The 23812-nt window shown below is 48.2% G+C and overlaps 1 protein-coding gene across 2 annotated transcripts; it reads right to left on the bottom strand.

The window, feature by feature from the left end:
- Nucleotides 1-2341: 2341 nt before the first annotated feature.
- Nucleotides 2342-21751, bottom strand: SDR16C5 (short chain dehydrogenase/reductase family 16C member 5). Of its 2 annotated transcripts, none has more exons than XM_001513878.5 (7): nucleotides 21670-21751; nucleotides 11418-11765; nucleotides 10471-10602; nucleotides 8476-8575; nucleotides 7569-7713; nucleotides 5633-5758; nucleotides 2342-3595 (listed from the first exon to the last, which is right to left on the bottom strand). In XM_001513878.5, the coding sequence occupies exons 2-7, from the start codon at nucleotides 11736-11738 to the stop codon at nucleotides 3502-3504; spliced, it is 918 nt and encodes a 305-aa protein (XP_001513928.2). In that variant the 5' UTR covers nucleotides 11739-11765; nucleotides 21670-21751; the 3' UTR covers nucleotides 2342-3501. The 2 variants fall into 2 exon arrangements, with proteins under 2 accessions (XP_001513928.2, XP_007665401.1); XM_007667211.3 differs by having other exon boundaries at nucleotides 11418-11762; nucleotides 21670-21713.
- Nucleotides 21752-23812: the final 2061 nt, after the last annotated feature.

The raw sequence follows: 23812 nt of genomic DNA, 5'->3' as shown, positions 1-23812 counted from the left end.
TTTTTTAATATTGCACTTTTATTGCTAAAGTGCTTTAATGGCACATTTCTTTTACCGATGAGAAAACTGAGGAATGGAGAGGTGAAATGACTTGTCCGAGGTCATGCAGCATGCCAGTGGCAGAGCTGGGAGTAGAACCCAGATATTCCGATGCCCCCGACCTGTGCTCTTTCCACTATACCTAGCGGAAAGAGTTTAGGCTTGGGAATCAGAGGACCTGGGTTCTAATCCTAGCTCCTCCACATACCTGCTGTGTGACCTTGGGGAAGTCACCTAACTTCTCTGTGCTCCAGTCCCCTCAACTGCAAAATGGGGATTCAATACCTCTTTTCCCTCCTACTTAGGCTGTGAGTCGCATGTGGGACCTGATTATCTTGCATTTACCCCAGTGCTTGGCACATAGTAAGCACTTAACAAATACAACGATTATCACTGCTATTAATCCCATATCCCTTAGCCATCATTTTCCTCAGCTCCAGCTCTTCCAGGGGCTTCATGAAGGTTCTGCCAAGCCAAGATTCAGGACGGGGAAGAAGGGCAACTTGAGGATCAGACTTCCATTCCTTTACAGGGACTGGGAAATCAGAAAACTTCAACCCAAGCGCCTTTTACCTTTCCAGTTTTAGTCCAGTCCTATCTAAAAATGTCCTCCCTTCTCCTTACCAATACCCAGGATGACTTTTCAAGAGAAGAAAAACTCCTTGTGGCCTTTTATGTACCCTTCAGATTGTAGAATCCTGGAAGGCACGGTCAATGCCTAACCTCAAATAGCATGCTTATCTCAAATGGCACGCGTGAGAAGGATCGCAGTCAAGGTTGTGGAACAGAGTCAGTCCCACCGGGGGGGAAGGTAAGAAAAATGGGTGATAGTACAGTAACCAAACAACTGCTCTATGGAGATTGGAAATGGTGAAACTGTAAACTAGGAGGGCAGAAGAAACGTTTTAAAGACATAATGAATTTAAGTCTCAATCGATGGTATTTACTGAGTGCGGAGCACCGTACTAGATGTTTGGGAGAGAACAACGCAACAGAGTTGGACGACATGTTCCCTGCCCACCAGGTTCTTATAGCCTAGAGGGGAGAAAGACATTTTGCTCTTTCCACTAATCCATGCTGCTTCCGTGTTCAGCAGTGCTAAAGGTGGTGGAAGGAAGGAATTAGCAATCACACATTGAATTAGCAATCACACATTCACGCACATATAAAATCCCACCATCACTAGAATCCATTCAGCTTAGGGTGTCTTTCCGTTTCATTTCCTTGGTACTATCCCAGTTTTCAAATCCGCCTCCATGAGGCTGCTGCTGACTTACTGGGCTGGCAGAAGGTCTCATTTATAAATTTTGAATATCTGCTCATCCAATCATTATTAATCAAAATGGATAATAATAATTCTGGTATTTGCCAAGCGCTTACTGTGTGCCGGGCATTGTACTAAGCGCTGGGGTGGATACAAAGCAAATCGGGTCGGGCGCAGTCCCTGACGCACATGGGGTTCACGGTCTCAATCTCCATTTTACAGATGAGGAAATTGAGGCATAGATAAGTGAAGTGATTTGCCCAAGTTCACAGAGCAGACGGGTGGCAGAGCCGAGGTTAGAACTCACAACCTTCTGACTCTCAGGCCGGTGCTCTATCCACTTTGCCACGCTGCTTCTCAATGGATGAAGTGTAAAGCACACGCGGGTAAGATAATTCAATATTTGGTAGTTCTAAACCACCTTGTTATTTATGATTCTGCAATATCCTCTAATTTCCACTGTGGTCTCTTCCCTAGTCATATGAGCTTTTAAGTAAAATTTGTTTAGACAACTTTATGGGCATTGTGAGACCACAATTGAATTGCACTCGTTTCCAACAGAGCAGGAAAAATGCACTCCAATTAGAAATAATTGCTGTTAATGGTGTTAGGATTCAGTGGATGCACATCCTCTTGTTCAATTCCCTAATTCCTGTGCCTTTATTCCCTAACTAGACAGACCGTCAAAATGGTCTGCCTTCAGAATTGTAATAAGAGCAATATCGGGCTTTGATGTCAATTAACTTTACGACTAAAGAAATGGAAGAGTCATCATCTGCTGCACGATGGCTTTGATTCTTTGGGTCCTCACTGAAGCAGCAGATTATCACCTGTGAAATCCAGCTGTCACATACAAGACATCTTAGATACCCTAAGAAGAGTGAAATACAATTTTTCACCGCTCTTCCGACTGCAAAGAAACAGCAATGAATCGAATGAATGGAACGGAGGGGCACCATGAATATCTGGTACATGAAATTACACTATTGGGATGCAGTACATTGAGCCCAATTTTCCCCAAATACGCTGAGGCTGGTGTATGAGAATACAGTGTTTTAATAGTGAGCATAGGCACAAAAGTGCTATTTACACAAGGCAAGCATTTTCCAACAATTGGTTTTTGTTTGGCTCCAAATATTTTTCTCCTCCCCCTGCAACATTTGTGGAAAACTGATTAGGGGTGGTTTTTGCCTGGAAAATTCCCCTCAAGATGCCAGAATACATTGATCTGAAGCAACTATTTTGAGGAAACGTTTTAAAAGAGAGAATCAGTTTCCACCTCATAGAACCAATATTCACATCCTTAGTGCCAGTTAATTCTCTCAGTATTTTTTGCTGGCCTCTGGCCCTTGCCAAAATAATATCCCTTGTCCCCCCCCGGCTTAGGGGAGTGTAAAAAGGAAGACTAAGTTACTGCTCTTCAGGAAGCCCTAGATGGATAGGGGCTACACTGGTCTGAAGGCCACCCGTGCCAGGTACGAGCACAAGAGCACAAAAACCTGGGAACTACGGGGAAAACACGCCTGCCATGAACATTCAACTCTCAGGCTTCTTTTCTTTCCCTTCTGGGTGGTCTAGCTGAAGCTGTCTAGTTCTTAGGGACGCTCTCGAGTCGGTTCCAGACCTCGCCGGAGGGGAGACTCTCTAAAGGCAGGGAATGTCCCCTTCACACTCCTTGTGAGGAACGGACTTGTTCTACATCAAGGCCGGTGCTAGCCATCCTGTGGCCTTGGGACAACTGGAATTCCATGCCCTCTCCTGCGTTTGAACCCAGGAGACGTTGATTCTAGGAAGCCATGTGGAGCTCGGTCTCGGGGAGGGGCAGTTTAAGGAGCAGAAAGTAAACCTTTCCCACTCTCACCCTCTACTCCTACCAGCTCACAGCCTCACAATTTTCCCAAGGGTCAATACACCCACTCCTGCTGGGGGGTTGTGCGGAGGGGGCGTGGAGACGGGACCAAGGAACGGCTCCCCCTAAAAGTGACTGAATTGGGCACGGAGGAGAGGAGAACAACTACTGGAGGGAGAGAAATTTACCTCCCTGCATACAAAATACGGACTGGATAATTGGTGAGAAAAAAACAATAAGGAGTGTAAGAGCAGATTAAAAAAGTAGTTGTTTCTTGTTTCATGAGCTAGTGAACACCCTGTAGCACTGTTTCGGATTTCCAGGTACCATCTTCACTAGACTGTACGCTTCAGTCCTTCTTCTCTCGGCCTCTGAAGTGATCCATCGAATTGAAGACTCCCAAGAACTCACCCAGAGCCAATCCCAGTTTTGAAGGGAGTATACTAAAGAAAACAAGAGAGTAGAATTTCTTCGTTAATATTTAGTCTGACATTTTTGGGATCATTCAGGGGTCAGGTTCACAAAAGGCAAACTTCCAAAATGTAAGGTTGAACTCCTAAAAACTGGTTATTTTTGCCAAAGGTTTGCCACTTTGTATGTATCACTGATTGGCTCAGCAGTCTGGCTAACTGACATCTGCTCCTGGAACTGTTTTCATCCCTGCGGGCCTTCCGTTTCTCCTTCCTAGCAACGGCCACCTTGTCTCCCAATATCGGAAGAACTGATTATAGCGCTTAGAACAGTGCCTGGCACAGAGTAAGTGCTTAACAAATACCATCATCATTAGCATATATCACATATATTATTATAACTCATCACTGAATGGACCACCACCTCATTTGAGCGGAGACTGGCTCTATTAAGAAACCCTTTCTTCTCGTCTAGAAGTCCAGACGGAGACCATCTTCATCCAGTCCGAGATGATCTTCAATCGGAGATCTTAATTTGTGTTTGGAAACCTTTCTCTCGGGGACCCACGCGAGGAAGAGATGAGGCTATGAATCAGTTCACCTTTTTTTCCCAGTCTAATTTCCACTGATTTAAGGTACCTTAGAGTAGACTGGGCCTGAAATGGATTTTTCTACTGAAAACTTTTCTTGAAAGTTTTCTATTCTTGATTCTACTTATTGCTCTTGATTCTATTTATTGCTATTGTTCTTGTCTGTCCGTCTCCCCCGATTAGACTGTAAGCCCGTCAAATGGCAGGGACTGTCTCTGTTACCGATCTGTACATTCCAAGCGCTTAGTCCAGTGCTCTGCACATAGTAAGCGCTCAATAAATACTATTGAATGAACGAAAACACTCTTGCACAAAAGTCAGGTCCCCTTTCTCAAAACTAAAGACACATGACTTCCCTCACTGCATGTAAAGCGAAGCTTTTCCATGAAAATATTAGGAAAATGAAGAGCTTTCTGAGCACATAGCTAAATAAACCAACTCCCCATTTCAAGCAAAAAGAGACAAACCATTACGTTTCTGGTTAAACAAAAGAAGCAGAAGTTGCTAGTAATACGGAGAACCAATCTCAAAAGAGTCTTCGTCCAATGACGCCTCATGTCCTGCAAAACCTTTTTTTTTTTTGGGCATTTCATTCCCCAACCTTACTGTGAGGAATCTGGGCTCAGCCCGAACCAGGGCTATACAGGGAGAGAGGCGGGGGAGATGTCGAGAGGCTATGTTGCCGAGGGAAGGAGAAGACAAAACTCACTTTTGTTTTGTCTGGCAATTAAGATCAGTGAAAAATGTGTCTGGCACAATAACGGGAGATAATGGGCTTGACTGAAGAAATACGAAATCCGTTCCCGATGAGCTCTTGAAAGCCAACAGAGTCTCTGAGGGGAAGATAGCGATGACGCTCTGGGAATCTCCCAACAAGAATGACATACAGGCGTGGCCCTGAGGTTTCGGGACCGAGATTCAGCGTGAAGGACTTGATTACAATGCTAGGGGATCTTGAAGCGCAATTCACTCTCGCATTTCTCCCGATCGTGTTCTCGTTGGGAGGCGAGTGAGGAGGAGGGCAGGGGAGCACTGACTTTCCCTCAGAACAAGCCAAATATTCCATTACTGAAAACGTTCTTCTAAAAAAGCCGAGGGCCCTCATGTCCTTCCTAAACTTGTGACTAGGAATGACGGAAGAAAGGGAGGTTCTGGGTGGAAGTCTGTTTCCCCTGAGCTCTCATTAGCTCCAAGCTCAACTTCCTCTGTCACCTGCTCAGTCCAGGACCCTGAAGACCCCACCCCTAGCCACGCCGCAGTGGCCCAGCAATACCACAACCCAAGAAGGCAGCGTAAAGGGTGAAACACTTTTCTACACAAACCCTCTTATCCCCAACCCAAGTCTTATCCCCAAACCAATTTAAAAGGAGAAACATCAAGAGTTCAACAGGAACGAGTTCAATGGCCGTTACTCGTTATTCGGATGAAAGGACGGTAAGAGCCGGGGAGGGCAACAGAGATAGTGAAGAAGGCAGATTACCTTTTAAAAGCCATGAGGAAGTACAAAGATCGTGGAATAAACAAGTAGACCTGCTCTTGGAGAATAGCGTCCATAATTTTACTGGCTACGTATTCTGGCTCCAGAATAGGCAGTAGATGAGGAGATCTGGAAAACGGAAGGTCCATCTTAGGTTTGGTTTAACATTGTCTGAGGGTAATTTCCTCCTCAATTTCATTTGGCAACCGTCTCTTTCTCCTCTCCACTGATGCCACCAACAGTGGGGTGTCATCGGAGCGACCAGAAGGCCCTCCCATCAGCGGCTCCCCACCGACACGCAGTTCAGAACACTGCGAAAAGCACTTGCCTCTGTATGGCAGGGGTGCCTGTCTCCCCCATTCTTACCTTTCTGTTGTCCCCCTTCTCGTGTGGTTGCTTGGTCTCCGTGACCTCCCTAATGTTCTCCCATGGGTGTGATTCCCCACTAGGTTTCCCATCCGCCCCCAAACCTCCCCACGGGGCACCGCTCGTCAATCCATCCATCAATCGATCGTATTGAGCACTCACTACGTGCAGAGCACTGAACTAAGTGCTTGCAAGAGTACAATACAACAGAGTTGGTAGACTCATTTCCCGTCCATAAGGAGTTTACAGTCTAGAGGGGAAGACAGACGTTCAAAAAAATGACTCTATATACGTAAGTGCCGTAGAGCTGAAGGTGGGGTGGATAAAGAGTGTACGAATCCAAGTGCAAGGGAATGCAGGAGGGGGAGGGAATAGGGGAAATGCGGGTTTAGTCGGGAAGACCTCTTGGAGGAGATGGAATTTGAATTTGGTTCATCCCCAACCATGACCCCTTTTCCCCAACATCATCATTTCAGGTACCAGTGCTTCTCATGGCACTTTTGGTCACGGCCTTCACCTTATGTCTCTCCCCCACTTTCCTTTCCCGCATCCTTACCCACATCACCCACCTCATCCTGCAACTCCATTCCCATCTAGGATGCTACTGGCCCAGAATCCTCCTGCATCCCCAATCCCTCTTTTCCCTTCTCCTGAGCCTCTACTGGGACCTGCGTGGGGCCCTGCTTCAAACTGGGGCCAATCTCCCTTCATCCTCTAGACCGTAAGCTCAATGCGGGCAGGGAATGTCTGTTTATTTTTATATTGTACCTTCCCAAACGCTTAGTGCAGTGCACACAGTAAGCGCTCAATAAATATGATTAAATGAATGAATCCCAGTGAGAAAGTGAGCCTAAGTGCTGGGCAGACAGGCAGGTGAGCTGTTACCGACCGTTACTGTCAAGGAAGCCCTGTCTTCTGTCCCCATTCAGTTTCAGGATGGGGGGCCACTATGGCGGAGGTGGGTTATCCCTGAAGCTGAAAGATGGGGCATAAACCACCTCTGCCATAGTGACCCCCGCTCTATCCTGGAACTGAATTCATTTTCTTTTAAACTGTCCTGCCCTCCTATCCCAGTTGGCTCCTCCCAGTCCTCACCGACCCCCCACTCCCCAGCCCCACAAAGACTTTGACCCTTCTAGACTCTGAGCTCGTCGTGGGCAGCAATGCGTCTGTTATACTGTACTCTCCGAAGCGCTTCGGAAAGTGCTTTGAACACAGTCAGCGCTCAATAAATACGATCGAATGAATGCATGGCAAAGATGGGACCAGGGGAGGTGTGTACTCTTTTAATGTGCATTTTCTTTAACAGACCAAAGTGGTCACTTTCGGTCCGCAGCGGCCTGGCCCAGTGAAAAGAACTCTGGACCAGTAGATAGGAGATTTGAGTTCTAATCCTAGTCCTGACACTAGCCCGCTATATGACCACCCTACCTATATCCTGAATTGAACAATGGGAATAAGATACTGGCTCTGTCTACCTCTTAGCCTGTGAGCCTTAGGGGTTTGTAACTACCCTAGTGCTTAATACAGGGTTTAGCACCCTTTAAGCACTATAAACATGCTCATTACTTACTTGGTAGAACACCCTTCGAACATTCCAGTGTTTGTAAAATATGGACAAACCAGAGTACTCTTAACTCCAGTCACCCCTTGGACAAACATTTCTAAAGAAACAGCCTCTGCAAATCCAAATGCTGCAAATTTGCTCGCACAATAATCTGTAAAGAAGGAAACATTCATACATAATGCTAACAGATTTTTTCAAGTTATTTACTTAACTGCATGTACGGTTTTCTGTGAGCACTGATTCCAACTGAAGGTATTTCCCAGTTGGTATTCCCATTTTGAATGACAGCGGACTAGCCACGCAACGGGTGAGGACGTACGGACAGGTGGGTTGGGGAACACGTTGCCGGGCAAGCAAAAATGATCTGCGGAGTCACGAGCGGCCCCAGGTGTGGGGAGGGCGGCCGCCACCCAGCCACTCTTCTAGCCCTTGGCTGCAGCAGTAACACAGAGAATGACTGGGGGGGTGAGAGGTGCGGCTTCCGAAGGCTTAGCAGCAGCCTGGACCTCTGCCATGTTATAGGTGAGAGGCAGGGCCAGGATTTAACATTTCCCCATCAGAGAGCAGTTCTGGGTGAAAAGCAGATCACAAGATGCTCTCTCCCATCTGTTACGGAAGTAGCACGGCCTAGTGGATAGAGTACAGGCCTACAAGTCAGAAGGACCTGGGTTCTAATCCCGGCTCCGCTAGTTTTCTCCTGTGAGACCTGGGGCAAATCACTTAACTTCTCTGGGCCTCGGTTACATCATCTGTAAAATGGGGACCAAGACTGCGAGCTCTATGTGGGATAAGGACTATGCCAACGTGGTCGTCTTCTATCTCCCTTAGCGCTTAGTACGGTGCCTGACAGCGTTCAACACTATATTATTCCAATAATTATTATTAATATTATTATAATCTGTGGTCCACTCACCTGCGAGGCCATTGAGGCCGATTAACCCAGCCGAACTTGAAATAGAAACAAGGTGTCCATGGTTGGAAGCCACCATGGCAGGAAGGAAGGCTTTGTAAGTCTAGGAGACATTGGTAGAAGAGAATACTGAACTCAGGCTGGGCGCACTCGACAATTATGAGGAAAACAGAAACTATAACAGTAGAATGAACTGAGGGTGTTCCAATTCTCATTTTGAGACGATTCTATTTCAACCCATTCAGTCTCCTTAAATGTGTATTTATTGTTTTATGGTACTCTCCAAAGCACTTAGTATGGGGCTTTGCACGCAGTAAGCGCTCAATAAATAGGACTGAATAAATGAATGAATTAAAGGAATTTTCTGATTTTCATATCCGATTTCAAGATTCTCTTTTAACCGGCGCAGCGTGGCTCAGTGGAAAGAGCCCGGGCTTGGGAGTCAGAGGTCATGGGATCGAATCGGGATCCCACTTGTCAGCTGTGTGGCTGTGGGCAAGTCACTTCACTTCTCTGTTCCCTCATCTGTAAAATGGGGATGAAAACTGTGAGCCCCACGTGGGACAACCTGATCACCTTGTATCCCCCAGCGCTTAGAACAGTGCTTTGCACATTGTAAGCGCTGAACAAATACCACCACTTATTTTTTCTTATAAACCGGCCCTTAAACTGGGGCCCATAAATACACTGTAGGCACAGAAACCCACAGTTAGTGATAGTTGTTATGCAAGAGCGCACAGTGGTATTTATTGAGCGCTAGATTAAGTACTTGGGAGGATACAACAGAGTTGGAAGACACGATACCTACCTTCAAGAAGCTTACACTCTAGTGGGAGATAGTAAAATAAAGTATCGATAAGGGAAGCAACAGAATATAAGGAAAAGAACATAGGTACTCTGCGACTGGGTGTGAGGTGTTTAGGGGTTATGGACTCAAGTGCATAAGCGATACAGAAGGCAGAGAGAACAGCAGGAGGAGATGAGAGGTTAGTGTGATCCCTGTGTGGAGTTTGTAGAGTGTAGACATGTCTATTTCTTATCCTCAAATTTCTTATCCTCAAATTTTCAGCGCTTGCCTGGACACTGGCATATAAAGGTCATAGACCGAGCATCTCTCTACCCCTCCAAGGTTTCTCTAAAGCCCTCTGACAGACGAGCATTCTCCAGTTACTCATTCTGGGGTCGGACAGACCCAGTCTGAGAGCTGCCGGATCTACCCAGGGCAGCAGAATGGTTGCCTCAAGGGGTTTTTTTTCTGGGGGATCCCTGGTCTGGCCTGCATCCCTGGCTCGGTTGCACCTCCCTCACAACCAGTTACCCAGGTGGAGGTTGTACGGACGGAGAGAAAGGGACAGAGCCGGGAAACGCTGCGAAGGACAAACCGGTGGGGATTTAGCAACAGACAATCTGAGAGTGGAAAAAGAGCGAGGATCAAGGATAATGCCAGGCTACAGGCTTCAGTGACGGGAAGGATGGTGGTGGTGTCAACTGGGGAAGGCAGGTTAGATGGAGGAGAAGAATTTGGAGGGATAACGAGGAGTTCAGAGTTAGATATGACTAGGGCAGAAAGTGAGAGCAGGGTGGTAAGAGCAGTAGTGGTTCAGTGAATACTACTCTTACTAGATGCGGATGATTAATGGGAGAGGGCAGATAACGGAAGGAATCTGGATTTGATTTAATAATAATAATGGTACTTGTTAAGCGCCTACTGTGTGCCAAGCACTATTCTAAGCGCTGGGGTAGATACAAGTGAGTCGGGTTGGACACAGTCCCTGTCCCACACAGGGCTCACACTCTTAATCCCCATTTTACAGATGAGGTAACTGAGGCCCAGAGAAGTGAAGTGACTCGCCCAAGGTCACACAGCAAGTACAGGGGAATACGGGAGAGCTCCGAGAACACCCTTTCCGAATGGCCGATGGACGATACGAAAGTAAATAGAAACTGGAATTCAAGCTACTCTGGACTCTCGGGAGAAGTCTGCAAATCCCAGTTTACCCAGCAGTGTGCTATGGAGTTCACTTGAAAGGATTTCTCCACCATTTCATCTGGTGTATCAAGGAAACGCTTTCCAGTTACAATTCCGGCATTGTTGATGAGGATGGTGACGTCACCAACTTCCTTTTTAACCTAGAAAGGAGGGGAAAAAAGGCTCTGATTTACCATCTCAAAGTTTCATTTTCCTATATTTTTCACAGTGTTTTCATGCAGATATTTATAGGATGCTGAATTTGAGTTAATTTTAAAACAGGGTTTTTTTCTAATGCCATGATAGATTTCGATCATGGAACCGATAGAAAGAGGAGAGGAGTGCTGTGATCTATCGCTCCCTCAGTTCTTGCTGCCGTCACTGTTGTTATTGCTGTTATCAGTAGTTGATAACAATATAATACTACCACTAATAATAATAATAATAGAGTCTGCTAAGTGCTTACTATGAGCCAAGTGTTGCCCTAAGTGCTAAGGTGAAATAGAAGATGAGTTGGTTGGACACAGTCACTTGGGGCTCATAGTCAAGTAGGAGGGAGAACAGGTCTTAAATCCCCCTTTTACAGATGAGAAAACTGAGACACAGATAAGTCACTTCACTGCTCTGGGCCTCAGTCCCCTCATCTGTAAAATGGGGATTGAGACCGTGAGCCCCACACGGGACAGGGAATGTGTCCAATCTGATTACCTTGTATCTACCCTGGGGGAGATACAGGGTCATCAGGTTGTCCCACGGGTAGCTCACGGTTAATCCCCATTTTACAGATGAGGTCACTGCGGCACAGAGAGTTAAGTGACTTGCCCACAGTCATACAGCTGACAAGTGGCAGAGCTGGGAGTCGAACCCATGACCTCTGACTCCGAAGCCCAGGCTCGGGACTGAAGTACTCGCCCAAAGAGGACGTTAACCGTAAAAGTTGTCCAGACACACAAAAGATCCCATTCTAGGGACTCACCTGATTGGCGACGCTGTAGACCTCTTCTTTCCGGCTACAGTCACAGGTATAAGCATGGACTCTCGCTGCACCAGCTTCTTGGGCCAACTTAGCCGTCTCCTTGTTGCCCTCTTGGTTGACATCCCAGAGAACTAGGACGGTGCCAAGACGGGCAAACTTCAGGGCCAGCAGCCTCCCGATTCCACTTCCTGCTCCCGTTATAAGTACGACCTCACCCGCCACGTTCTTCTTTCTCTTCGGGACTACGCAGAAGAAGAGGGCTTCCAACAGGTAGTACAGAGATTTCCCCCCAAATTTGAATGTGCTGATCACGGAATCCATCTTGGAAGCAGCACCAGGAAACACCTGCTGTAGGAGGATATGTTGAAATTCAGGGAGATGAAAGCAAAGATGCCCTTTGCAGTTTTAGGTAGGTAGGTCTGCTGGTCAAACCATTACATTAGAAACTCGTTACTGCGCTGGAAATTAACTGCAAGGTGCATGGCTATTTTCGGTTATAATGCTAAGTGTCTAATAATCTACTTCGCACCCCATGTGTTCCGAAGGAGAGGTGGTGATAATACTTGTGATGTTTGTTAAGCACTCGCTATGAGCCAAGCACTGGGGTAGAGAGAATATAGGCAGATTGGACACAGTCCCTGCCCCACAGGGGGATCACAGTCTAAGTGCGAGGAATAGACCCAGTCTTCCTGTTTCCTATCTGTGATTCACTGCCTCTCTCTCTAGATTATAAATCCCTTAGGGTCAGGGAGCGTGTGTACTGATTTGACTGTACTCTCCCAGGTGCTTGGTAGAGTGCTCCGCAGACAGAGGTGCTCAGTAAATTCTTTTAACTGGTATCACGAGGGTTGCTTTCTTGAGGACCCTGTGCTACGGAAACTCAGGCTTCAGGCCTCGTTCTGTGTCCAACCTGTACATTCACACGACCGTTTCTTCCACTACCGCGTCGGATTCTATCACAAGAGACGTGGGCTGTCGGAAGAACTTCCCCTAATTCCGTCGTCGCGTTTGAGCCGAAACCCATAAGCGACGCATGCGCCATGGAAGGAGGGGCTGCAATTTAGCATATGTGAAAATTAGGAGAAGAAATTGCTATTCAAAAGACACCAGGAACATATTACACTGTGACTGAACACTGCGGCTGAAGAGACAGGAACGAATAGCTGAGAGACCCAGCAGTTGCAATATTCCGCACATGGTCCCTGGTGCGAGCTCTTACCGTGGTCAGGATTCTGTAGGGAAATTCTGGAAGCAGCAGCATGGCCTAGTGGAAGGAGCATGGGCTGGGGGGTCAGAGGTCATGAGTTCTAGTCCTGGCTTTACCAAATGCTGTGTGACCTCGGGCAAGTCACTTAACTTCTCTGTCTTGGTTTCTTCATCTTTAAAATGGGATTTACATATTTGTTCCCCCTCTAACTTAATCCCTGTCCCACAAGGGACTCCATCTGTGTCCAACTTGATTATCTTACCCTAGCGAATACCATTATTGTTATTAGAGGCAAGACAGACACAAATACAGATAACTAAAACAACGATCAGAGAAGCAAACAATTTTAAAACCAGAAGATCATTTTCAGAGTTAAAGAGAATTGCTTAGGGGACAGCGGGTCCGGTTAATCCCACTATCCTGATTTTCTGAAAAGTTCTTAACCCTCTCCCGTATATTGTGCTGTGCTGACCTGACATGGATACGGCATCCCTGCTTAACAAATGGGGGAAAGAATAGAAAAGGGGTTGAGAGTGGAGCACAAAATAACAACGATTACTGTGATGACAATCATTTAATTTTAAACGTGAGTGATCTAAAGATTGCAAAATGAAGATGAAGAAATTCAAAGGTCCTGGCCAACTTTCAGTCTGAAATAGAATCCTGAAGTAAAGCACAGAAGGAGGAGATGGCTTGAGAAATAATAATAATAATGATACTGACGGCATTTGTTAAGCGCTTACTATGTGCCAAGCACTGTTTTAAGTGCTGGAGGAGATACAAGGTTATCAGGTTTTCCCAGATGGGGCTCACAGTCATTTTACAGATGAGGTAACTGAGGCACACAGCAGACAAGTGGCAGAGCCGGGATTAGAACCCACGACCTCTGGCTCCCCAGCCTGTGCTTTTTCCACTAAGCCATGCTTGATGCAGGTAAGTACATAACATTTCCTGGGAAGAGCAGTTTTGTTTCATCATACGCTTTTTTTAAAAAAAATGGTATTTGTTAAGGACTTACTAAGTGTCAAGCACCGTTCTAAGTTAATCGGGTTGGATAAAGTCCCTGTCCCACATGGGGCTCCTAATCAAGTAGCAGTGAGAACCCAGGCAGCACAATGACCAACGGTGCAAAGAATTCACCAAAATAACAACAGAATCAGAAAGGCCGGCTCGTCCTTTGGGAGTCTGTGAATCAGCGTGGTAACAGCACGATAACGGACTCCAGACCAAACTAAAGGTCGACAGAGGCCTTCAGCCATCGACGCAGCGGGGAGACCTGGGCTCTTCACCGACGTCGCGTCTGCCTCACTGGAGCAGCTCCATCACTTATGGGCTAGATTTAACGTCGAGGGGCAAGACAGGATCTGAGAGAGTGAAAAGAGCTTCCTAGCGTTGAAACTACGCTCGCCCCAAGCCACCTGGGCAGGGTGGGACATGATCAAAGAACGGATGACAACAGGACACCCCCAGACAGCTGCAGTAGGGTGAGCTGAACGTGGGAAACAAAGCACGGAGGGCAGAGGAAACGTCTTAAGGATTCAGTAAAATGAAGCCTTGGACAATGCTGGATCCCGGGTAAATCCTAGGATACAGGTGCAGTAGGGAGACCGTCTTGGCACCCTGTGATCGAGACAGGCGCGACTTTTTTCGAGCTGAAGCTTTATAAGGATCTGGAGACAAGGACAGAGAAGTGAAACAACACCTAGGCCTATAAACGTGACAGGACGTCAAGACCCGGTTTCTGTGTATCCTAGTACCACGGTCCTATATTGGCTTTTATAGCCACACACCTATCCATATCGGTGTATTTCACCCCAAGTGGCGACGCCATTGAGTAACAACCTGCAGAAGTCTGCAGAATCAATCGTATTTATTGAGCACTCACTGCGCGCAGAGCACTGTACTAAGAAGTTGGGAGAGTACAATATAACAGGGACGGTAGACACGTTCCCTGCTCACGACGAGCTTACAGTCTAGAGGGGGAGAGAGATGTTAATACAAAAAGAAACTACAGATCTCTACGTAAATGCCGTGGGGTTGATGGAGAGGTCAATAAAGGATTCAGATCCAAGTGCAAGGGTGATGCAGAAGAGAGTGGGAGAAGAGGAAATGAGGGCTTAGGGAAGGCCTCTTGGAGGAGCTACGCTTTTAATACGGTTCTGAAGGTGGGTCAAGTTGATAGCCTGCCAGATATTAAGAGACGGGACGTGGGCAAGGGGTAGGTGGAGAGATAGATGAGATCAAGGTTCAGGGTGTAGGATGGCATTAGAGGAGCAAAGTGTGTGGGCTGGGATGAAGTAGAAAAACACCGAGGTAAAGGGAGGAGGGGGTGAGATAATTGAGTGCTTTAAAGCAGACGGTAAAGAGTTTCTTTTTGACGTGAAGCTGGACGGGCAACCCCTGGAGGTTCTTGAGGAGTGGAGAAACATGGACTGAACATTTTTGTGGAAAAATGATCCAGGCAGCAGAGTAAAGTATGGACTGGGGAGAGACAGGAAGCAGGGAGGTCAGCAAGGTGACCGATACAGTATTCAAGGCGGGATAGGATAAATGCTTGGATTAACGCGGAAGCAGTTTGGATGGAGAGGAATGGGCAGATTTTAGCGATGTTCTGAAGGTCGAACTGATTTGGTTGTGGTTTTTCAACTTGAGTGAGAATTTGTTCAATTTAGGTGGAACAGCTTTCTTTTTTTTCCCCCTAGGTACATTACAGCAGGTTAATTCCTTCTGAACACTATTGCGCATCTTGGAGCTCCTCTCTCCATCAAGATCTTCCCGTCATTTTTGTAGCTTCATCTGCTTTCCTGAAAATTGATACAGGGCTTCCCCGAATTCTAGCTGGTGGTGGAGAGACTGTAACTTCTTCCATTATTTCAGCATTTTTACAATAATGCCCTGGATATTCATTCATTCATTCAATAGTATTTATTGAGCGCTTACTAGGTGCAGAGCGCTATACTAAGCGCTTGGAATGTACAAATCGGTATCAGATAGAGACAGTTCCTGCCCTTTGATGGGCTTACGGTCTAATCGGGGGAGACGGACAGACAAGAACAATAGCAATAAATAGAATCAAAAACCTTGAATTTCCAAGGTTCGTGGAGGTCCTCACAGAAGGAGTCCTCTGAATGTGATACAGTTAACTCATTGGCTCCTCCATCATTCAGTTTTAAATTGGTTGTCTCCCCAGTTCAACAACTCTTTTAGGTTATCTGCTCGGGGATCTCATCTCAAATGTGGATAGAGCTTCTTCCAAGATCCAATCAGGGTTGATGGCTAGATTTCAACCCAGGTAGGGAGGAGACATGGAGGGGTCTGTTCACCTGTAAGGTCATCCGCTAGAATGCAGGGTGGTTACGGGCAGGGAACGTGTCTGCTAATTCTGCTGTATTCTCCCGAGCGCCTAGTACAGCGCTCTGCACATAGTAAGCGATCAATAAATGCCATTAATTGATTGACTGTAACCCTTGGCCAGAAGGGCCGGCAGGGCAGTCGGAATTTGTGTGAAGTCATGCGTCGGAATGGGGGGAACCTGTGTGCGCTTAGTACAGTGCTCTGCACATAGTAAGTGCTCAATAAATACTATTGAATGAATGAACTTTCTGCCTTCCTTGTTCTTTCTCCAGCTCTCACTATTTGTAAATAGTTTCGTCTGTCTCTTTCCCCCATTATATTCCAAGTGCCTTACAAGCAGAGACTACGTGTCTTCTTTCCGTCGCACGCTGCCAAGAACTTAGTACAGTAGTTAGCACTGAATAAGTGCTCGACAATTATCAGTGATCGAATGGTGGATTTTATTATAGGATGGATGTAACATGGGGTAGGCAATCAAAGAACACCTGTCGTAACCCTGGTCTGTATGTAACATGAGATAACATGAGAAGTAGCGTGGCTCTGTGGAAAGAGCACAGGCTCGGGAGTCAGAGGTCGTGGGTCCTAATCCCGGCTCCACTTGTCAGCTGTGTGCCTTTGGGCAAGTCACTTAACTTCTCTGTGCCTCAGTTACCTCATCTGTAAAGTGGGAATTGAAACTGTGAGCCCCATGTGGCACAACCCCATTCCTCTGTATCTACCCCAGCATGTAGAACAGTGCTTGGCACCTAGTAAGCGCTTAACAAATACCATCATCATGGGGTGGTTGGATCTGGGGGGGGGGGTGTCTGAACCGGTTTGAGGGCAATGCAAAGGGTGTCCTGGTAATAACCGCCAAACGACATTCTGAAAGCTAATATCTGCATTTAGAAAAGAGTGTAAACATTCCCCAAGTGGGCATATTGCCAATGATAGACACTTGGGGGGTGGGGGCGGTGGGGAAACGGTTGTTTTGTGGCTGAATAACCCCATCTGCGCACGCACACACACACACACATACATGCCAATATCAGTCAGTGACTCACTTCAGCTGCATTTGGATTCATTCCCTGGCTGGGCGGTGTGGTTTCCCTATCGATGCTAATCAGAACATATGCTTCTGGCTGGGGGCCAGGGGGCGGATTGCAGGATCTTGGGACAACAGGTAGCAGGTTGGAGAAGCAACGGCAGGCTGGGCTTTGCAGGAGGTCAATGAGAAGAAGGCAGTGGGGAGATGGAACATGCCGGAAGGGCCGGTTGGGAATAGCCGGTAAGGGGCCCGAGAAGTGCAGTGCGGTGTTCCCGGGGGTCCATCCTAGAACTAAAAAACTTTTTCTCCTCCACTGAAGAACCCAATTTCCCTCCACTCTCTTTCCCCGCTGGAGTCCCAGGATGGGGTGAGGCCCCAAGGGATGGGGGTGTCGGTGGGGGGGCCCTCCCTGCATGGCAAAATTCAGAAATGACGTAGACTAAACGTGGGCACAGAGGAAATCATTTTCTGGAAATCGGCCCTCCTGTTTCCCGAAGAACTACAGAGCAAAGCTGAATCTGCCCTCGGTAAGGTCATCTATTGCCTCCTTGGGCATGGGCCAGTCTTCTACCTTTGACACGCACTGTTGCCTTTGCTTTCAGCCTTGAAACTCTGTTGGTTTTTTATGGTATTTGTTAAGCGCTTACTATGTGCCAGGGATTATACTAAGCACCGGGGCAGACACACGCTAATCAGGTAGGATACGGTCCATGATCCCACATGGTGCTCCCAGTCTTAATCTCCATTTTATAGATGAGGTACCTAAGGAACAGAGGAGTGAAGGGACTTGCCCAAGGTCACACAGCAGAGAGGTGGGATTAGAACCCAGGTCCTCCTGCCTCCCAGGCCCGTACTCTATCCATCAGGCCATCCTGTTTCCGGTTTCGGCCTCGCTAACAATGTACTCTCTTCTGACCGCTCATTCATACAGTTGTATTTACTGAGTGCTTACTGTGTGCAGAGCACTGTACTAAATGCTTGGAAAGTACAATTCAGCAGTAGATACAATCTCTGCCCACACCGGGCTTAAAGTCTACAAGGGGGGAGATAGACATCAAAACAAGTAAACAGGCATCAATATAAATAGAATTATAGCTATATACACATCAAAACAAGTAAACCGGCATTAATATAAATACACAGAATTATAGATGTGTGTGTATATATATATATATATATATATATATATATATAAATGTATATATACACAAGTGCTTTGGGGGGCAAGGGGGGTAGAGCAAAGGGAGCGAGTTGGGGCGACGCGGAAGGGAGGGGGAGCTGAGGAAAGGGGGAAGTCTGGAAGTCTAGTCTGGGAAGGCCTCTTGGAGGAGGTGAGTCTCTATTAGGGCTTCGAAGGGGGACGTGTGATTTTTTTTGGCGGATGTGAGGAGGGAGGGCGTTTCGGGGCAGAGGTAGGACGCGGGCCGGGCTCGACGGCGGGACAGGTGAGAACGAGGCCCAGTGAGGAGGTCAGAGGCACCAGAGGAGCGGAGTGTGCGGGCGGGGATGGAGAAAGAGAGAAAGGAGGTGAGGTAAGAGGGGGCAGGGTGATGGAGAGCTCTGAAGCCAAGAGTGAGCACTATCTTTATTCTCTCTATCTTTACTCTCTCTCCCCACCTTACTCCCACCACTCACCTATGGGTGTCCTCTAAAGACGAGTTCTTTGTCCTACGTTCTGCTCTCGCTGCTTGGATGCGTTTCCTGGCTCGCGTGACTTCAGTAGGTGGATGACTCTCAGATCTGTATCATCAACCCTGACTTCTCACCCAACTTTCTAGATCTTGCTTCTTCCCGCCTCGGGCCCCTAGCCGCTTCAGTGTCCTACCACCACATATCAATGGTACTTTCGAGCGCTTGTGGTGTGCAGAGCACTGTGCTAAGCAGAGTCCCTGGCCTCAAGGAGCTTAGGGTCCGATACCTAAAACATATTAAAAACTGTCACTTGCCCTGTACGTCCACATCATAGCTCAACTTTCCCATGTCTGTCAGTGGCCCCTTCCCCACCAATAGAGGGTAACTGCCTCGGTGTGTACAGTTAGATAAGAACGATGGTATTTGTTGAACGCTCAGTACGTGCCAAGCACTGTTCTGATCGCTGGTTAGATGGCTTGGAGCAAGCCTCCCTCCTCATATCAGACAGATAATAGCTCTCCCCCACTGCAAAGCCTTCCTGAAGGCACGTCTCCTCCAGGAAGCCTTCCCCGATTGAGCCCTCCTTTCCTCTTCTCCCATTCCCTTCTGCCTCCCTCACGCTAGCTCCTCCCTCATTCATCCTCCCTTCCCCATTGCACATAGCTATATTTATATCTATCTGTAATTCATTTATTATTGATTTATATTAATACCTATCTCCCCCTCTAGATTGTAACCTCGCTGAGGGCAGGGAATGTGTCTGATGTCATATTCTACTCTCCCAAAGGTTTAGTACAGTGCTTTGCATACAGTAAGTGCTCAATAAATGCAATTGAGAATGAGAGCTTGGCATGGCTATCAGAGGTCCAATGTTCTCCTTTCTGCTTAGACCGTGAGCCAGACATGGAATAGGGACTGTAACCAACCCAATGAACGTGCACCTATCCCAGCACTTAGAACAGCACTTCGTTCATTCAATCGTATTTACTGAGCGCTTGACATACAGTATGTGCTTATCAAAAATGTCAGAGGTGGCATATAATACGTTGTTTCCTGCGTACTTAGTACAGTGCTCAGCACACTGTTAAGCACTCAATAAATAGCACCGATTGACTGACTCATCTCCCTGTCAGGTACTATCCATTCTATCCCTTTCCCCGGGCCCCGGTGATGGGGGCAGGGTACATGGTCAACCAAAAACCTCTTTCGATTGCTTCCACGTTGTTCGTCGAGCAGGAGGCTGTCGACGCCACCGATGACGCCGCGACTGAAGGTCTCGGATCCTGCTGGAGGCTGGAGGCCCTTCTTTTTATTTTTTTACGTGGTATTTGCTCAGCGCTCACTACGGCCCGGGCACTGTACTAAGCGTTGGGTTTGATACAAGCTAATCAGGGTGGACACAGTCCCTGTCCCCCATAAGGGGCTCACGGTCTTCATCCCCATTTTACAGATGAGGTGGCTGAAGCCCAGGGAAGTGAAGTGACTTGCCCAAGGCCAGGCCCTCATTTTAGAGGTAGCTCATCTCTCTGAGGCCCAGAGCAGTGAAGAGTAATAATAATGATGGCATTTGTTAAGCGCTGACTATGTGCAAAGCACTGTTCTAAGCGCTGGGGGCGGATAATAATGTTGGTATTTGTTAAGCGCTTACCATGTGCAGAGCACCGTTCTGAGCGCTGGGGTAGATTCAGGGTCATCGGGTTGTCCCACGTGAGGCTCACGGTTAATCCCCATTTTACAGATGAGGTAACTGAGGCACGGAGAAGTTAAGCGACTCGCCCACAGTCACACAGCTGACAGGTGGCAGAGCCGGGAGTCGAACTCATGACCTCGGACTCCCAAGCCCAGGCTCTTTCCACTGAGCCACGGATACAAGGTGATCGGGTTGTCCCACGTGGGGCTCACAGTCTTCACCCCCATTTTACAGATGAGGGAACTGAGGCTCAGGGAAGCGAAGTGACTTACCCAAAGTCACACAGCTGACAAGCGGCGGAGCCGGGATTAGAACCCATCGATCTCCGACTCCCAAGCCCGTGCCCTTTCCACTGCGCCCCGGTGCTGCTCAATGAAGTGACTTGACCAAGGTCACTCGGCAGACGGCAGAGCGGGATTAGAACCCAGGACACTGTGACTCCCAGGCCCGCAATGCTTCGCAGAGGCTCCCCACTCCAGGCCCGGAGGACAGTCCCGCGGGGAGACCAGCAAGCCGGCCGTTGAAGAGGCGAGTTGTGCAGGGAGGTTTGGCTCTTGCTTATTCATTCAGTCGTATTTATTGAGCGCTTAACGGGTGCAGGGCACTGTACTGAGCGCTTAGAAAGCACAATTCAGCAAGAGAGACCATCCCTACCCAACAGCGGGCTCACAGTCTAGAAGGGGGGAGACGGCCGGCAAAACAAGTCAACAGGCATCAATATAAACAGAATTATGGATGGATACACATCATTAATAGAATAATAAATATGTACATACACGAATGTTGTGGGGCGGGGAGGGAGGTGATAACAATAATGTTGGTATTTGTTAAGCGCTTCCTCTGTGCAGAGCACTGTTCTAAGCGCTGGGGGAGATACAGATCAGGTTGACCTACGTGAGGCGCATAGTCTTCACCCCCATTTTACAGACGAGGTCACTGAGGCCCAGAGAAGTGAAGTGACTCGCCCACAGTCACACAGCTGACAAGTGGGGCAGAGGGGCGATGGGGGAGGGAAAGGGGCGCAGAGGAAAAGGGGAACGCACGGCCTAACGGTTAGAGCCCGGGCCTGGGAGTGGGGAGGTGGTGGGTTCTAATCCCGACTCCGGCCTTGTCGGCTGTGTGATCTTGGGTAAGTCGTTTCACTTCCCTGGGCCTCGGTTCCCTCTTTCTGCAAAATGGGGATCTTGACTGCGCGCCCCACGTGGGACAGGGACGGTGTCCAACCCGATTTGCTTCTGTGCCCCGGCGCTGAATACAGGGTCTGGCACATAGTAAGCGCTTAACAAATATTTTAGTTATTATTCTTATTTCCGTGGCGCGCGCGGATCGCCTGGAGACTCACCCGTCCGTCCGTCCTGCAGGGCTCGGGCTTCGGCTCGGTTCGGGCTCGGACCTCGGCTCGGGTTCGGGCTTCGGCTCGGACCTCGGCTCGGGTTCGGGCTTCGGCTCGGACCTCGGCTCGGGTTCGGGCTTCGGCTCGGACCTCGGCTCGGGTTCGGGCTCCGACGCCTTCCGATCCCCAGCGCGGACGAGCTCGCGGAGCCGGCTCGCGGCGCGCCCTTACTGCGCCTGCGCACACGGCGGAGCGCGTTCGCGCGCCGGCCCCGCGGGCCTGAAGCCGGTGGCGGCGGGAGCGCGCGGCTCGCTCCCGAGCAGCTGCTGAGAGGCCTGGACAGGCCCGCTTCCCTGTCACTGGCCTTTAATAATAACGATAATGATAGTAATAATAATAACAACAATAATAACAACAACAACAACAATAATAATAATAATAATAATGTTGGTATTTGTTAAGCGCTTACTGTGTGCAAAGCACTGTTCTAAGCGCTGGGGGAGATACAGGGTCATCAGGTTGTCCCACATGAGGCTCCCAAGCCCGTGTTCTTTCCACTGAACCACAATGCTACCCCAATAATATTGGTATTTGTTAAGCGCTTACTAGGTGCAGAGCACTGTTCTAAGCGCTGGGGGAGATACAGGGTCATCAGGTTGTCCCACATGAGGCTCACAGTCTTCATCCCCATTTTATAGATGAGGTCACTGAGGCACAGTGAAGTGACTTGCCCACAGTCACACAGCTGACAAGTGGCAGAGCTGAGATTCAAACCCATGACCTCTGACTCCCAAGCCCGTGTTCTTTCCACTGAGCCACAATAATATTGGTATTTGTTAAGCGCTTACTGTGTGCAGAGCACTGTTCTAAGCACTGGGGGAGATACAGGGTCATCAGGTTGTCCCACATGAGGCTCACAGTCTTCATCCCCATTTTACAGATGAGGTCACTGAGGCCCAGAGAAGTGAAGTGACTTGCCCACTGGCACACAGCTGACAAGTGGCAGAGCTGAGATTCGAACCCATGACCGCCGACTCCCAAGTCCGTGTTCTTTCCACTGAGCCGTGCTGCTTCCACAATAATGTTGGTATTTATTAAGCACTCACTCTGTGCAGAGCACTGTTCTAAGCGCTGGGGTAGGTACAGGGTCATCAGGGTTGTCCCACATGAGGCTCGCAGGCTTAATCCCCAGGTAACTGAGGCACGGAGAAGTTAAGTGACTGGTCCACAGTCACACAGCTGACAAGTGGCAGAGCTGGGATTCGAACCCATGACCTCTGACTCCCAAGTCGGGCTCTTGCCACTGAGCCACGCTGCTTCTCCAGCGCGCTTTACGAAACGTTGCCAACGCTTCGCGGGCGCTTCGGTAGAGACGGGGCGGGCCACTTGACCCAAGGAAACAGTTATCTTCTTCCTGAGGTATATATCTCCACGATTTTATTGGTCTTGGTGACGTTGTCTTGTTTTGTTGTTTTGCTCTGCTGTCTGCTTCCCCCGTTTAGACCGTGAGGCCGTCACTGGGCCGGGACGCTCTCTACCTGGGGCCGAATTATACGTTCCGAGCGCTTAGGGCAGTGCTCTGCACATAGTAAGCGCTCAATACATACTATTGAATGAACGAAATATCTCCCTGATTCTATTTATCTTGATGTTGTCTTGTTTTGTTCTGTTTTGCTTTGCTGTCTGCCACCCCCGTTTAGACCGTGAGCCCGTCATTGGACAAGGATGGTCTCTATCTGTTGTCCAATTGCACATTCCAAACGCTTAGTACAGTGCTCTGCACGTAGTAAGCACTCAATAAATACTATGGAATGAATGAATGAACTTAACATCTCTGTGCCTCAGTGACCTCATCTGGAAAATGGGGATGAAGGCGGCGAGCTCCACGTGGGACAACCTGAGGACCCAGTGTCTACCCCAGATCTTAGAACAGTGCTTGGCACATAGTAAGCGCTTAATAAATACTATCATTCTTATTATTGTTAACAAAAGCGTTCAGTTCACGTCTCCCCATTCCTCAAGAGCCTCCAGTGGCTACCCATCCACCTCTGCATCAAACAGAAACTCCCTACCATCGACTTGAAATAATAATATTGGTATTTGTTAAGCACTCACTCTGTGCCGAGCACTGTTCTAAGCGCTGGGGTAGGTA

Source organism: Ornithorhynchus anatinus, chromosome 7, assembly GCF_004115215.2.
Source record: "Ornithorhynchus anatinus isolate Pmale09 chromosome 7, mOrnAna1.pri.v4, whole genome shotgun sequence".
Lineage (NCBI taxonomy): Eukaryota > Metazoa > Chordata > Mammalia > Monotremata > Ornithorhynchidae > Ornithorhynchus > Ornithorhynchus anatinus.
Note: the sequence above shows the minus strand (reverse complement) of the source record. Positions and strands in the feature narration are given on the sequence as shown.

Bases quoted from the DNA above. Each gene is read 5' to 3' on its own strand.
- SDR16C5 (XM_001513878.5), bottom strand. From the start codon at position 11,738: ATGGATTCCGTGATCAGCACATTCAAATTTGGGGGGAAATCTCTGTAC. The intron at 7,714-8,475 runs GTGAGTGGACCA...CCTTCTTTACAG, and splicing joins CGGCCTCAATGGCCTCGCAG to ATTATTGTGCGAGCAAATTT. The intron at 3,596-5,632 runs GTAATCTGCCTT...TGTTTTCTTTAG, and splicing joins TTCCTCATGGCTTTTAAAAG to TATACTCCCTTCAAAACTGG.